The 13,396-nt window shown below is 47.0% G+C and overlaps 2 protein-coding genes across 2 annotated transcripts in view; both read right to left on the bottom strand.

Moving 5' to 3' along the window:
- Window positions 1-6,126, bottom strand: part of TMCO4 (transmembrane and coiled-coil domains 4) — a 39,700-nt gene extending 33,574 nt beyond the window's left edge. The window contains exons 1-3 of the mRNA XM_071449256.1: window positions 6,046-6,126; window positions 3,144-3,328; window positions 2,574-2,748 (exon numbers count right to left, since the gene is read on the bottom strand). Of these exons, the coding sequence (XP_071305357.1) occupies window positions 2,574-2,748; window positions 3,144-3,322 (354 nt within the window). The 5' untranslated portion in view covers window positions 3,323-3,328; window positions 6,046-6,126. The remainder of the gene's footprint in view (window positions 1-2,573; window positions 2,749-3,143; window positions 3,329-6,045) is intronic.
- A 2,450-nt stretch (window positions 6,127-8,576) lies between these two features.
- Window positions 8,577-13,305, bottom strand: RNF186 (ring finger protein 186). The gene has a single exon (XM_071449261.1). The coding sequence runs from the start codon at window positions 9,632-9,634 to the stop codon at window positions 8,714-8,716; it is 921 nt and encodes a 306-aa protein (XP_071305362.1). The 5' UTR covers window positions 9,635-13,305; the 3' UTR covers window positions 8,577-8,713.
- Window positions 13,306-13,396: the final 91 nt, after the last annotated feature.

The following is a 13,396-nucleotide window of genomic DNA, read 5'->3' as shown; positions in this document are numbered from 1 at the left end:
GAAACTCTCACTGAGTGAGGCTCAGGGAGCCAGGGCTGTGACTGAGGTCTGGTCCTGTCTGCCCAGGATCACCTGGGGCACCTCATATCAAACCACCCCAAATAAATCTGGCCTAAGCATGTACACATGTGCCTTTCAAAAGGTCAGGGAGGCACGTAAGTAAACAGGTGATAAACTGCAACAACTGTTTTTATGGCATCTGTGCCAGTTAGCAAACTCAAATTTAGGCTGCTGTTTAGGCTGTACACATACTGCACATGCAGGCAGCTGGAATCCTACCAGCAGTGATTAGATTAGTTCACAACTGGCTTGTTTTCCTCCCTAAGCAGCAGTTGTTATATTGCAGCCTTATTGTGAAGTCAGTGTTTTGAATCTCCATGAAAACTCCATGACAAGACAACCACCCATATGACTGAGAAGCCTTACAAAAGAAGGGAGTCTTTATTCAGTCCTTGCCAGCTTTTTCTGAGTTGATGCAAGTTCAAAACCCACTTCCTTAACAACAGAGAGCCTCAAATCCACATTACAGTGAATGTGGGTAGGAAACCACTGGAATATGGGTATTGCAAGTATGCTGAGAGAAAAAACATATTCATAATAAGAATTTTCAACATATAATCACCTATCACAGCTTCTACACCTCTTTTATTACATTGCCTTCCCATAGGACACCCATAGCCTGCTATGACTACTATCTTTAAAGGATTCAGTTACCACCATCTGTCTGTGTGTTAGTCATCTGCAATGACACAAAAGACACAAAGATAACAATCCATAATCCTCAGATGTTCACTGAATCAATGGTGAGCTCACATCTAATCTCCTGACTTCATGGATCATCTCTTCAGCTCCTTTGACAAGAAGAGCCTTCAAAATGCAGCATTAGTGCCAGCAAGGCCCTGCACTGAACACGCCGAGCAATTAAAGCAGATACTTAATAAACAGTAAATATTGCATCAGCAGCTGCTGAATACAAAGGAGCACTAGAACCACAAAGCAAGAAATCAATAATTCATAAAGCTTTGTCCTGCAGCTTGTTTATTTCCAGGTAAGAAGGAAAAAGCTGATCTCAGCTTATTGTTGATGTTTGCCACACACCAGGGTTTTTTCCAGACACACCTCTGCTCTACTGAAGTCTTTCATTCTGCCTCTCCTCTGACATGTAGATGACTATGTAAGAGATTGCTGCTGTGGTATTAGACTGATAGTTATTCCTCATCTTTGCTTTCAACTGATCAAAGTCTATGGTCTCTGTATTCCACCAAAATCCAGGGGATATCCTCAGTTTCCTGTCAGGGCAAAAACCCGTGCGCTTCCACTGATCCAGAGCCACTTTTGTACAAGCACATGGAGCCCTCATGCAGCATAAGCTTGGAGCAAGCACAAGCTAAATTCCATCCTTAATAAACTCAGCAGCAACACAGGAAAATCTGCCTCAATGCAGAGAACCCATCCTGAGGCAGAGAGAATGAGAGAACAATGCAGGAAGCACATCAAGGCTGAAAGAATGAGTGTGGATGTATTGAATTTGAGGAAACAGCATCCAAAGAGGCACTTTTATTTTAGAAGATCTGCTCCAAATTATTAAGATTAAGATCTCTGTTGCTGTCCCTGTACCATTGTAGGACTTTGGGCACTGGAACATTTGGACCAGGAGCAGGTTCTCTGAGGCATTTCATGGACTGACAGGAGAGAGAAAAAGGTGGCTGAGGAAATGGGAGCCAGTCAAGGTGACCAGAGAACTTCAGTGCTCTCTTATCTCCCCTAACACAGCCAAGTTCTCACATCTGCTGTTCTGCCAGGCCATTGCTCAAGGTGAGTGTGTGATAGCCCTTAATCAGCCAATATCAGAGCACTGGGTGCCCTTGGGGTGTCTGGCTCAGGGTGACAGTGCCCATGTTCTGTGTGGCACCAGCAGCAGCCTAACACTCTCTTCACCCTGCATGGCATAACATGAAGTTGGATGAGGAGAGATCTTCCCCAGCAAAAGCAAATGCTGCCAAAATGCTTGACCTCTTTTATCTTTCTGCCAGCTTTTACAGCAGAACATTATGGAGCAGTCCCAGTTTCACTTCCTCAGTGAAAGAAAATAAAGTCACAATAATTTCCTTCTGGTCAAAATATACTCTGGGAAAAAAGACTTTGGAAATTGTGCTCCCTGGAGCACGTGTGTGGAGGTGGTTTGTGATACACATATAGTGAAGGGGCTTTCAAACAAGTGAGAATCATGTCTACTATGTTCAGGGTGTCACTAAAATCTGTACAACACGTGTATGAATGGAGACCACTGCAGTAACACAATCAAAGTAAAAACTTTGTCAGCTCTCTGTTCTGTAAAGTGAAACCATCAAAGACACAGCTCAGCAGACAGTGACCATGCTTCACGTTCATCATTTCCATGAAGTCTTTATGGATAGACTGCCAGTTCCCCCACAGCTGCTTATAAATAAATGCCTATCAGAAATATTGGTTTTATTTCCCTGACTGCACAAACATCACTTCAGTGCAAACAGACAGATATGACAAACCTCTTTTGCAAAGCAAACAAGGGTGAGGGGAGCACATGGACTTACCTGGGTAATGAGAAGTGGATTTTCTTTCAAGATGGGATCCTTCAGCAAAATTTCAGTGAAAGTTTCTGTGCCCTCACCTCCCAAGCCATCAGCAAAGGCTGTCATGGCAGGTAAGACAGCATCAGGGAGGTCCAGCCACTTCACAAAGTCTTTGATGAATTCTGTCCTGAAGGAGCTGTAAGGCAACAGAAGCAGTTAAGGCTTCACAATTGGGTATTTCAAGGCTTTACAACTGGGTATTTTTGGAAGTTTTGAGCAGTCTTTGGTTTCAAAAATCGGTTCAAACAAAAATCAAAGCATCAGGAGTCAGATGAAGGTGAATTGCTAAACCAACTGGCTAAATAAACAAGGAAACAATCTGAGTGGGACTAGACCTTGCTTCAGAACATGCTTTGATGTCTGCAGTGTTAACAGATGTGTTTCGTGCTGAACTGTAAAAGCCTTACAGGTGCAAGAAAGGATCTTCCACTCCCCCAACTTCAGAGGACCCCGCATAGAGTGTGATACCAGCTCCGGCTGAGCCACCACCCAAACTCCCCCTGGCCTGCCCAGGCCTGGCTCCACTTGTACCTTTGCTCGTTTTCAGGGAACAGCCAGGCGAGGGATATCCCGCAGAGCGCGGCGTACGCGAACCTGCCGGCCTCGGGCAGCTGCCGGCCCCGCAGCGCGCCCGGCTCCCTCTCCCCGCAGGGCTCAGCCTCCGCCTGCTGCTCCGGAGCGCAGCCTTTCCCCTTCTCCTCCGCAGCCATCTTCACCTGCAAGTTCAAGGAGGAAAAGGCAGCAGAAAAAAACCAGCAACGAACAGTTGGAAACCAGGAAGTGAGGAGACAAATTGCCTTTGTTTTCACTGCCACACTTGCTGCTGGAATTAAGTCCAGCCTGTCTGTTGCCCCCAACACACTGCTGTGACCAAAGAAGACACAGGAACAGGACACAGATGAACACTTCATCAAATTGTTCATCAATTCTCAAACTTTGCACAAAATTAGCTGACAATAAATATTTCAACCTGCAAAAGGACAAGTTCCCCTTGGGGTGCAAAAGGACTGGGCTCCATTCAGGACTATCAGTCCCACATTTACTGCAAAAATAACATGAAAATAAAAGCTTTGCCCCTGGTGTACAGCTGCCTGGGAAATAATTTTCCTCTCTCATCCTCAGCCCAAATTGCTCCTGTTTGTTTTGCTGACAGCATTAAGAAAGTTGAGTCCAGCTGCAGCCTCTGAGAAGGACTTTGATGTGCCCCATGGTCATTGCTGTGCTTTGCTTGTTTATTCCTCCTCTATACAACCTATCACTGCTCTTTCCCTAAAAATAAGATCCGTGCACCACATGGACCATGAGCTGGGCCAAGGCAGTATTTTTTAGAGTGTAGATGTGCACACACTTCCAAGTGATGGGCTTCCAGCTGCTCCCCTGCTGGTGCCAGCAGCAAACTGAGACCTCAGGCAGAGGTGACAAGAGTTAGCTCATTTCAAATTCAACCTGGGTGACAACCTGGTCCAGGGCTCACTTCCATCACCTGGAATTTCTACGGATTACCTTAAGATCCAATCAGTTTCTAAGGGGCCCAAATCACCCATTTCATTTTATAGTTCAAATTAAAATGTTTATTTTCTTCCACACCCTGGCTAAATAGGAATTAGGAGCGCATGACACTACAAGTGACTCTCAGGGGATGCAGACCATTTATGGATTGTTTTAGAGCCCTAAAAGAAAAAACTTCAACAGGAGCTATTCTTTTTAAAGAGAATTTATTATCTACCTGCCATCTGTCATGGTCCTTTAGGAAAGGTGTCTCTCCTGCCTTCCCACTCAGAAACTCTAAACACCCAAACTTCCAGACCAATTTTCCCAGCAACAATCTAACGCTAAAGTTTCAATAATTTTACAATTATTTGTCATGTCTGCTCACCTCTGGACACATTATGGGAGACAGCACTCCCATATACAAAAAATAAAAACCCCCTCCCCTGAAAGATTTATTGATTTCTTAGCTTGGGCTCATATGAAAAGTGAGGCAGCTAAAAAAGATCCATGAGCAGTACAACTGTTTAACCTAATTTCCTAATAACATAAAACATGGAGCAATAATGGAGCAATACCATGATGGCTCCTGGCATGCAACAAATAATTCAGAGTGCTGATAGCTAAAATACCCAGAGAAAGTTTCTGGAAGGCTTTGCTCTGAAGATGTTCAGATCAATGTACTTCCCTCTACACAGGTATCTTTTTCCTTATAAACAGGTAGGAAAAAATGGGCTTGGGATTTTCAGACATACAGCGTAAAAAAAGGGCAGTGTGTGATTTACTAAAGAAAACTTGCGCCAAGAAGTTTTGCCACAAATCCAAGATGAGGGAATTGAGAGTTAGAAACATATTCCAAAAGTTATTTATTCCAAAAGGTTTTAAGTCTCATGGCACTGGAATTCCGATCTCTGCCTCAAACAATGTAGTTCAGCAATCAACATCATTGCCATAATCTGAACTGTCACTTAAAAGAGATTTTTTTATCACTTCCAGCTCTCATTTTTCAAACAAAGCCCTTTGTTTTCTTGAGAAATTATGTATTTTATACAGCAAATAACACAATCCTGTTTAGAAAGCAGAAAGATAATTCCTTTGGGGATCTAAAGCTTTACGATACACGTGTTCCCTGCAGCTGAAAGAGGAAATAGAGACGGGCTGGCATCGTGTTTGTACTAAACTGTGACAAAGGCAACCAAGCCATCATATCCACAACCTCCCAAAGTTAATGAGGCATCTCATTAACGGGATGGCCAGAGAGTTCCGTGTAAGGCACAGTGGAGACAGCACAGCCCAGCTGTAGTTACACATCACACACAACGCTGTGGCTGTGGAAACATTTGGGCAAAAGAGATTTTTTGGGGACCTGCACATGGCTCCGGAGGTGCTGGGAGCACCACAGCCTCTGCTTTTAATCTGTACATACGAGGTATAAACACAGAATGCCGTTAATTCAGTTCTGTCTCGATGCAAGAACACATAAATGCGTTATGGATGGGCCACAGGGATCAGAACTCGAGGGGACAGGGACACGGAGAAGCCCAAAGCTTAAGCAGTTGGAAAAGTGAGCGTGTTTAATTCAGTTAATCCTAAGGGTGGCACAGCAGCGGCTGAGAAGCGATGTCCTCTCAGTGAAGTGAGCAAAGCTGCGGAGAGGGAACAGCACATTGAGAAGCCTGAAGGCAGCACCTCAGCTGGGGAAGCTGCGAGGGCGGACACCGCCACAGCTGCCCGTGTTCACGTTTACCACAAGTCCTTCAGGTCTGAATTCTCTGCGGCTCCAACACAGGCACTTATTTACGGAAAGCGGCGCTTCTGGCTACGCTGAGGGGAGGGAAGCAGCGGCCAGAGCAAGGAGGCGGCCTGAGGGAACGGCGCCGCCCGCTCGCCCCTCAGCCCGCGGCGCTGCCCCCGCCCAGCCCCTCTCCCACCCAGCCGGCCCGACCTGCCGCCGGTCCGGCCGAGTACCGAGCACCGGGAACGGAGCACCGCGAACCGGGAACCGAGCATCGACTACCGCCGCCAGCGCCCGCCCCTTCCTGCCCGGCCCGGCCCGGCCTGCCTGGCGGCGCTGCGCCACCGGCGCGGCCGAAAGCGTGGGGAGAGCGGGAGCTGCGCTGGGCTGAGGGCATGGAGAGCACTGAGGGGATCACAGAATATTCTGAACGGGAAGGGACCCGCAGTGATCATGAAGTCCAACTCCTGAAGTGAATGGCCCACAGAAGGGGTCAAACCCACCATCTCGGTGTTGTCAGTACCATGCTCCAACCAACCGAGCTGACCCCGGGATCGCCTGAGGGCATGGTGAGGGCTGAGGGCATGGCGAGGGATGAGTGATGCTGCCTAGCCCCATTTGTCACTGTAATTCCCTCTCTCTCAGGGCATAGTGTATTCCCCAGTCACTATCCGAAATCAGGAGCTAGCCAGGTAAGGTAAGCAAGGCATGGGACTTCAGAGCTGAAACTTTCTTAACAAAATGACCAGCATGAATTAAACTTGAGTGCAAGCAAATCCTTTACATTTTGGAATAGGAATATAATCCCATTAGCCTTTTCTCTATAAACGTAATTGCCGCTTCAGTCTTGCATGGTTATTGAGCCTAATTACCTTGTCAGATGGGAATGTGTTCAAAAGATAGCAGGTTCCAGAGCCTCATGACTGCCACAGCATGGGCGAACTCTGACTCACCAGGGTGTTAGTGGCTCTCAGGCTGAAAATCATTTTAGTGGAACTCCTGAAAGAAAACTTAGAAGGTGCTGCACTACAACTCTGTGGATTCATAAGGATTCCTTCAGAGGGACAGTCTCACCCTGGAAACCACACTTCTGTATGCTGCCCTTTCCTGTTGACCTTTTTTTTGGGCTCTGTAGAAAGTAGTGTAATAAAACAATTCTTTTGGAAGAGCAGGGTGAAGCATAATAAGAGATTTCACTGGTCATGTTCATTCTGTTTTCATTTCTTCACACCCATGTGCTGAAAACATACATTTGCTTGCAGGATCCCTTGTGAGTGATCTGTTCAGGCCAATATGAATTCATTTGTTACAGACCTTTACAGTACCAGTCACCCACTGGTGTTGGTGAAGGGAACTTGACAAGAATATTCTCTGTGAGCTTTACAACTTGCCCAGTGTTTTTAAAATTATTTTCAGTGCAGCTAAATATCTGGTCCGGCCTTTATATTTGGAATTATATAGTATTTGGGTTAAAAACCACCTGCCTTCTTTCCCAGGTGGAAAGCTTTTTTCTGGTTGGTTATTAGCAAGTGTCATATGTATTCTGCAGTAAGCTTGTTGCTGTCCAAAGAGATGAGCAAATCCAAAGGATTTATATCCCCTGAAGGCTCCCGTTCCTGGCAGCAAACAAACCTGTGTTTTCCAAGACTTTAGCTGCACAAGAGCTCTTACCCTCTTAGTCTAATCTGTTTTATCTGCTGTGAGACATTCTGTGTATTTATATACTGAGCAACTGCAGGACATCAGTTTCCATTCTTATCAAGCACAAATATTTACCTGATCCAAGGTCTCCTGAGATCCTTGACACTCTTAAACATGCAGTTTAACTAGAGAAATGTATTTTTTCCCTCAGTTTAATTTTAGTTGGGTTTCAGGGTATTTTCTTAGCAACTAAGTATTTTTTTAAATGCAGGAACACTCCAACACTTTACTGCTTTGCTTTACTCACCAGCTCAGCTCTGCACACTCCCTAATACTCTTTCTCAGCTGCAAATCCTGTCAATAAGGAAACTAGGAATTGTTTTGACATTGATTGTCAATGAGGAATTGAAACAAAGAAGTCAATGAGCAATTAATATTATTTAAATTTAATGGCGACATTCTGTTTAAAAATATCACACATGGTGTGGCGCAGCAGTCAGTGGATTTCTGTTTACCTCTGTGAGCATTTTCAAGGCCAATGTTAAGGGGGAAAGAAGAGAGGTCCTGCTGGTTGCCAGATAAAGGAATTCAGGTGAGAGGAACTATTTCAGTGCTAAATAATGTGGGGAATTTGGAGGGTCATGAGGTTTTTGAGCCTTGCCCTTTGCAAGCCACATACCAAGATCAGGAGTGTTGATTTTGCGTCTTCCTCTCCAATTTTGTGTGTAATTTCAAATGACATCAACTGACATCCCCTTTTCCCATCCCTGCCAGGGATTGAGGTGATAATCTGGGTTAAAAAAACTCTCTTTCAAACACCCACTCCCTGATTTAGCAGCCTTATTTCCCACTCTGTCCCAAGGAACGGTGTCCTTGTTTTCAGAGTGCGAGCAGCAACTCCGGGGTTTTGCAGGACATCACCTCCCAGGTGTTCCAGATAACATCCTGCAGGACACTTCAGGAGGGGACACAGACATGAACAAAATGGCAAAAGCAAACCAACACAATTACAAAAAAAAAAAAAAAAAAGTGTGAAAACACATAAATATCAACAAATAAATAGTTCATTTTGTTTGCAGTAATGAGATTTAACAACAGTGTGCATTGACATTGAGCCAGCTCAGCCAACTGTTGAATTTATTCTCTGAGAGATTGTTTTTAAGTCCAAAACTCACTGGTGTGCCCAGCAAGCACCTTGGCCCAGTCCCTGATCTCTGGGACAGGCAGGTTAATTGTTTCAGGCCACAGTAACAACGTGGATCTCCTTGTCACAGGAGGCAGGGGAGTCCTTCTTGCACCTGCAGTGGAATTTAGGAGTGCAGCAAAGCACCATAGACATGAGCAACCCCAAAGTAAGCAGGAGACAGATTACCCATTTCACCGTCCCCGAGTACATGAAGGGGAGGATGAGCATGGCGAGGATCACCCCAAGCAGCAGGAGCAGCAGGAGTCTCTGCACAGCCTGGCTGCTGTGTGCTGGGCTGCTTTCCACTGGGTTCAAAATGCCCTGGCTGCTCTGAGTCCAGCTGTTGCCGTCCAGCCCCATGGCACAGATGTACACCTCAGGGTTTGAGTCCAGGCTCTCCAAGCGCTCCAGGATCTCTTCTTTATTCTGGAGTGTGCGGATGAGCCCTCCTGACACGAAGGTGGGTTTTCTGCAGAGAGGGCAGGTGATTGTCCAGGTGCTCTCCTCTTTCCTGAGGATCAGCTTGAGGCAGACGGCGCAGAAGGTGTGCTGGCAGTCCAGGAGCTTTGGGACTCTGTAGATGCTGTACTTGTTGAAGCAGATCATGCAGTCCATGTCTGGGGTGGCTGTGTCTGAGCACTGGAGGTTCAGGTCCAACGTGCTCATTTCGGGAGAGTTTGTGTCTGTTAGCACGGCAAGTGGCTGTGAGTTTGGAGAGTCTCGTTCCAAACCTGCTGGTTTAAAGGCAGCAGGACTGTCTGTCTCTGTTCCTGAAGGTCTCTCCATTTCTTCGGTACGCTCCTCAGTGAATCTCACTCTCTTCTCATGTTTTGAGTTTTGTGTTAAGGATCCTGCTCTGCTCATTTCTGCAGCACCTCTTGCCACGGGCGCTGGACTGTCTGCCTCAGCCTGCAGTACTCCAGGAGCTGACAATCTGTTTTCCTTGTTTGGCTTGTCAGTGAATTTCTCCATGGAGATAAACCTCGCTGCAGCTTGTCTCCCCTTAGCTGAAGGATTTCCTGAGTCTCTGGCTCCTTTTATGTGTTGCTGTATTCCTGCTGTATGCCTGATTGATTAGTGAGAGCCTTAAGCCAGTCATGCTCTTACAATATGATGTTTTTATGACATGGGGACCAGAGTTAATGATTGACTTCCCAGCCAAGACAGTTTACAATGAGTGATAATATCAGTGGGCAATTCCTGTCTGGAAGCAGACTCCGTGGCATTAGCAGACCACTCTGACAGCCAGACACTACCATTATTATTAAATTAGAACTCTCTTAGATATAAGCAATTTCATTGTTCTCCAAAGAGTGCTCTGCTAGAGAGTGACAGGCTTGAGGGAATTACCTGTTTCTGACACTGGCGTGCTGAATGCAGTGCTTTGATTAAAGCATATGTATCAACAGCTTTGGGCTCTCTGGGTAGGAAGTTTGCTCTTGGTTTAAAAACACTACCTGACAGCACCAAGTGAAGAATGAGATTGAAATTGCTAATTTGACTGTTGAATGTCCAATTGTTATTAGCTCTTTTATCATAGGGTATCTCTTTTTTCAGCCTAGGGTGACTCTTTTGTCCTGTTTGTTTTAGTCATCAGAAGGTTTCCAGTACAAACTGAAGCATGACTGAGGCTCACACAGGGTCTCTCAGAGTCCATGAAAGAGATCAGAAAACTAAAAGCAAGAGCAGTGTCCTAGAGGGTGGAACCATCTTCTTTCCCGTGGTGTTCACCAAACAACCTCATGCCCTTCTTGAGTGATTTTGTGAATATTCATCTCATCTGAAAAAAATGCCTGAACAAAATCCCTCAGTCTCTAATTTCTTTCTGCCTTTTTATTTGAGCAGTAAAATACAGATAGTTTCTCAGCAAGAATCCCAAGGAAGGAAGGAATGAAAGAAGGAAGGGAAGGATCAGTAATCCCAAAAAGCCAGATGAGGTCAGTGTTAGCAGCAGAAGACACACAGTACCACACTGGTAGCCTCAAGTGCACCTGAATGCTCACACTGCCCGTGCCCCCGAGTCCCAGCCCCTCTGCCCCAGAGAGGAGCAGCAGAAAGAAATGAAAGAACTGCAGATGAGGAGGGCAAGGAGTTCAGGAAGGCTCTAATCTCATGAACTCGCTGGAGGGGGATGAGGTGAGAAGAACTTGTTCTTATTTGCTGAGAAATAGAAGGTTTGTCGTAAGCAAACTTCGTCAAAGTGCCTGAGCCCTCCTGTGTTTCTGCTGATGTGGCACATGGTGGTGCTTGATGGACTTTTGGATTGCCCCAAATTTTAGGAGCCGGAGTATCTCTCAGTTGCAGAAGCTGGTATCAAAGTGCAGGAATGTCTGGAAGTAGGCTGGTGAACTGCAAGACTCACTTATCTTTAAAAAGAAAATTTTCTTTTGCATTTCATATTCAAAATTGTCTTTGTCAGCAAGTTCATGCTGTTAAAAAGATCTGGGAAAGCAGAAAACAGACTTGCCATTATTGCAATAGTTTAGAAACTTCAGATTTTCCCATGTCAAAAATGGAAATGTCTTAAAATCTCCTGATTTGTAATTACTAGAACAGTATAAAAACACCTTGCAGATGTTGGAAGTTGGAACAGACACCAAGAGGGACAACTACACTCCCAACATAAAAAGTTTAGAACTGGTTGGGATGAATCTATGCTCCACGTCTATCTGCTCTGTGTTCTAACAGTGGGTGAGGGTGACTTGTCTGTTTTTTGTCTTTTGTGCTGGAAAAATTGTTTTTTCTTGTCCTCCACTGACAAAGTTTTCAGCCAAGCCCTGATTCCGGCTCCGCTTTGTCTCTGGTGTCACTGAGTGATGCTCCCTGGCTGGCATGTGCCTTGTGCTTATCTGAATTGCTCACAGCCCATTAATGCTCCTCTGGCTAATTACTGCCTCATTAATCATTTGCAGTCAGTTTATGTACTCATGCTGTTTTCCTGCTTTTAGTGTGTTTGCATAACAAAATGTGTTTCTATGAGATGCTTTATATGGAATTGTTTATAGCAGGAAATAGATATAAAAGAGCAGTTGTGTCATTCCTAGTAAAATCCTCACGTGCCACAAGCCAGACATCCCAGAAGATACTGGAGATACTCCTGTGAGCTTCTCCCTGTGCTGAGCTGTGCTTCAGGCTGTCCTGACTCTGGACCAGAGGAACAGAAAAATGACATCCACCTTAGAATCCCTGTGGTGTGAAGCCTCTTATTGCATTCCTGGGACTGTTCTGTTAGCGTTCCTCACAAAGCTGTTGGGATGTGCCCTCTGAGGTAGGGATTAGAAATTCATAGAATCCCAGATTGGTTTGGGCTGGAAGGGACCTTAAAGCCCATCCAGTGCCACCGCTGCCATGGCAGGGACACCTTCCACTGTCCCAGGTTGCTCCCAGCCCTGTCCAACCTGGCCTTGGACATTTCCAAGAGGATCCAGAGCCAGCCACAGCTGCTCTGGGCACCCTGTGCTAGAGCCTGTCCACTCTCCCAGGGAAGGATTCCTTCCCAATATCCCATTTGTCCCTGCTCTCTGGCAGTGGAAGCCATTCCCCCTTGTCCTGACACTCCAGGCCTTTGTCCACAGTCTCTCTCCATATTTCTTGTCAGCTCCCTGACGAGAAAGGTACTGAAAAGCTGCAATTAGGTCACCCTGGAGCCTTCTTTTCTCCAAACTGAACAATCTCAGTTCTCCCAGCCTTCCCTCATGGGAGAGGTGATCCATCCCTTTGCTCATCTTGGCCTCCTGTGGACTCGATGTGCAGCAGTTCTGACAGCACCAGGCAGTTTCTGTCCCGATGCCAGCAGAGGAACCCAGAGTCACGGGCACAGCAATGCCCTGGTGGCTGCTGCTGCTGCTGCATGATTCCTTTAACCGGTTCCTGTGGGACACGTGGAAAAGCCAAAGAGCAGGAGGCTGGCAGGGAATCCTCCCCAAGAGCCCTGCTCCAGACAAATCACCCATCTTGCTGTGCCCCTTTTCCAGCATCCTATGAGGCGTCTCCCTCAGCGCTAGAGGAAGCAAGACGCGGAGCCTCAGTTTATTACACTTATCACATTTAATTAATCATCGCTGTCTCGGCTCCGCTCCTGCCCTGCCGCCGGTGTCAGCCCTGTTCTCCTGGTGCCACCTCGCGGGTACTTCATCTGCTCAGCTCCCTGTTTGCTGGGGGTTCATTTCGCAGCGGTGATTTGGGGTTGAGCAGCGGGATTGGGGCTGAGCAGCGGCCATTTGGGGCTGAGCAGCGGTCATTTGGGGTTGAACAGCGCTGATCCGGGCTGAGCAGACACGGTGTGCGGTGGCGTGTCCCGGTGCGGAGCGGCAGCAGAAAGCGCCCACCCGTGAGGTCAGAGCCGGGAACTTTGCCGGGCAGCAGGGAAATGCTTTTGGACGGGGGGAGTGCAATTAGCAGCAGAGGCCAATTAGAGGGAAGCCGGCAGCTTTTGGTACAACATCGGTGACTGTAGCGCGGCTTTCCGCAGCCTCCCCAGCCTTTCCTCGCGGACACGCCGCTCTCGGCACTTGGCTGCGCCGCCCTTCCCTTCGCCGCTCCCGCTTTTCCATGCGCAGCCTCAGTTTCCCCCCGGGACCCCTCTGTGCCCTCTCTTCTCCTTCTCCTTCTCCTTCTCCTTCTCCTTCTCCTTCTCCTTCTCCTTCTCCCCCTCCCCCCCCTCCTTCCTCCTCCTCCTCCTCCTCCTCCTGCTCCTCCTCCTCCTCGAGGCTCCCCGGCCGGGCGGGCGCTCAC

Source organism: Agelaius tricolor, unplaced genomic scaffold (assembly GCF_023055355.1).
Source record: "Agelaius tricolor isolate 1412-34295 unplaced genomic scaffold, bAgeTri1.0.p SCAF_28, whole genome shotgun sequence".
Classification (NCBI taxonomy): domain Eukaryota; kingdom Metazoa; phylum Chordata; class Aves; order Passeriformes; family Icteridae; genus Agelaius; species Agelaius tricolor.
This window is presented reverse-complemented; position numbering and strand designations above follow the sequence as displayed.

What these genes read in the sequence shown, in the direction of transcription:
- RNF186 (XM_071449261.1), bottom strand. Translation starts at nt 9,634, where the DNA reads ATGGAGAAATTCACTGACAAGCCAAACAAGGAAAACAGATTGTCAGCT.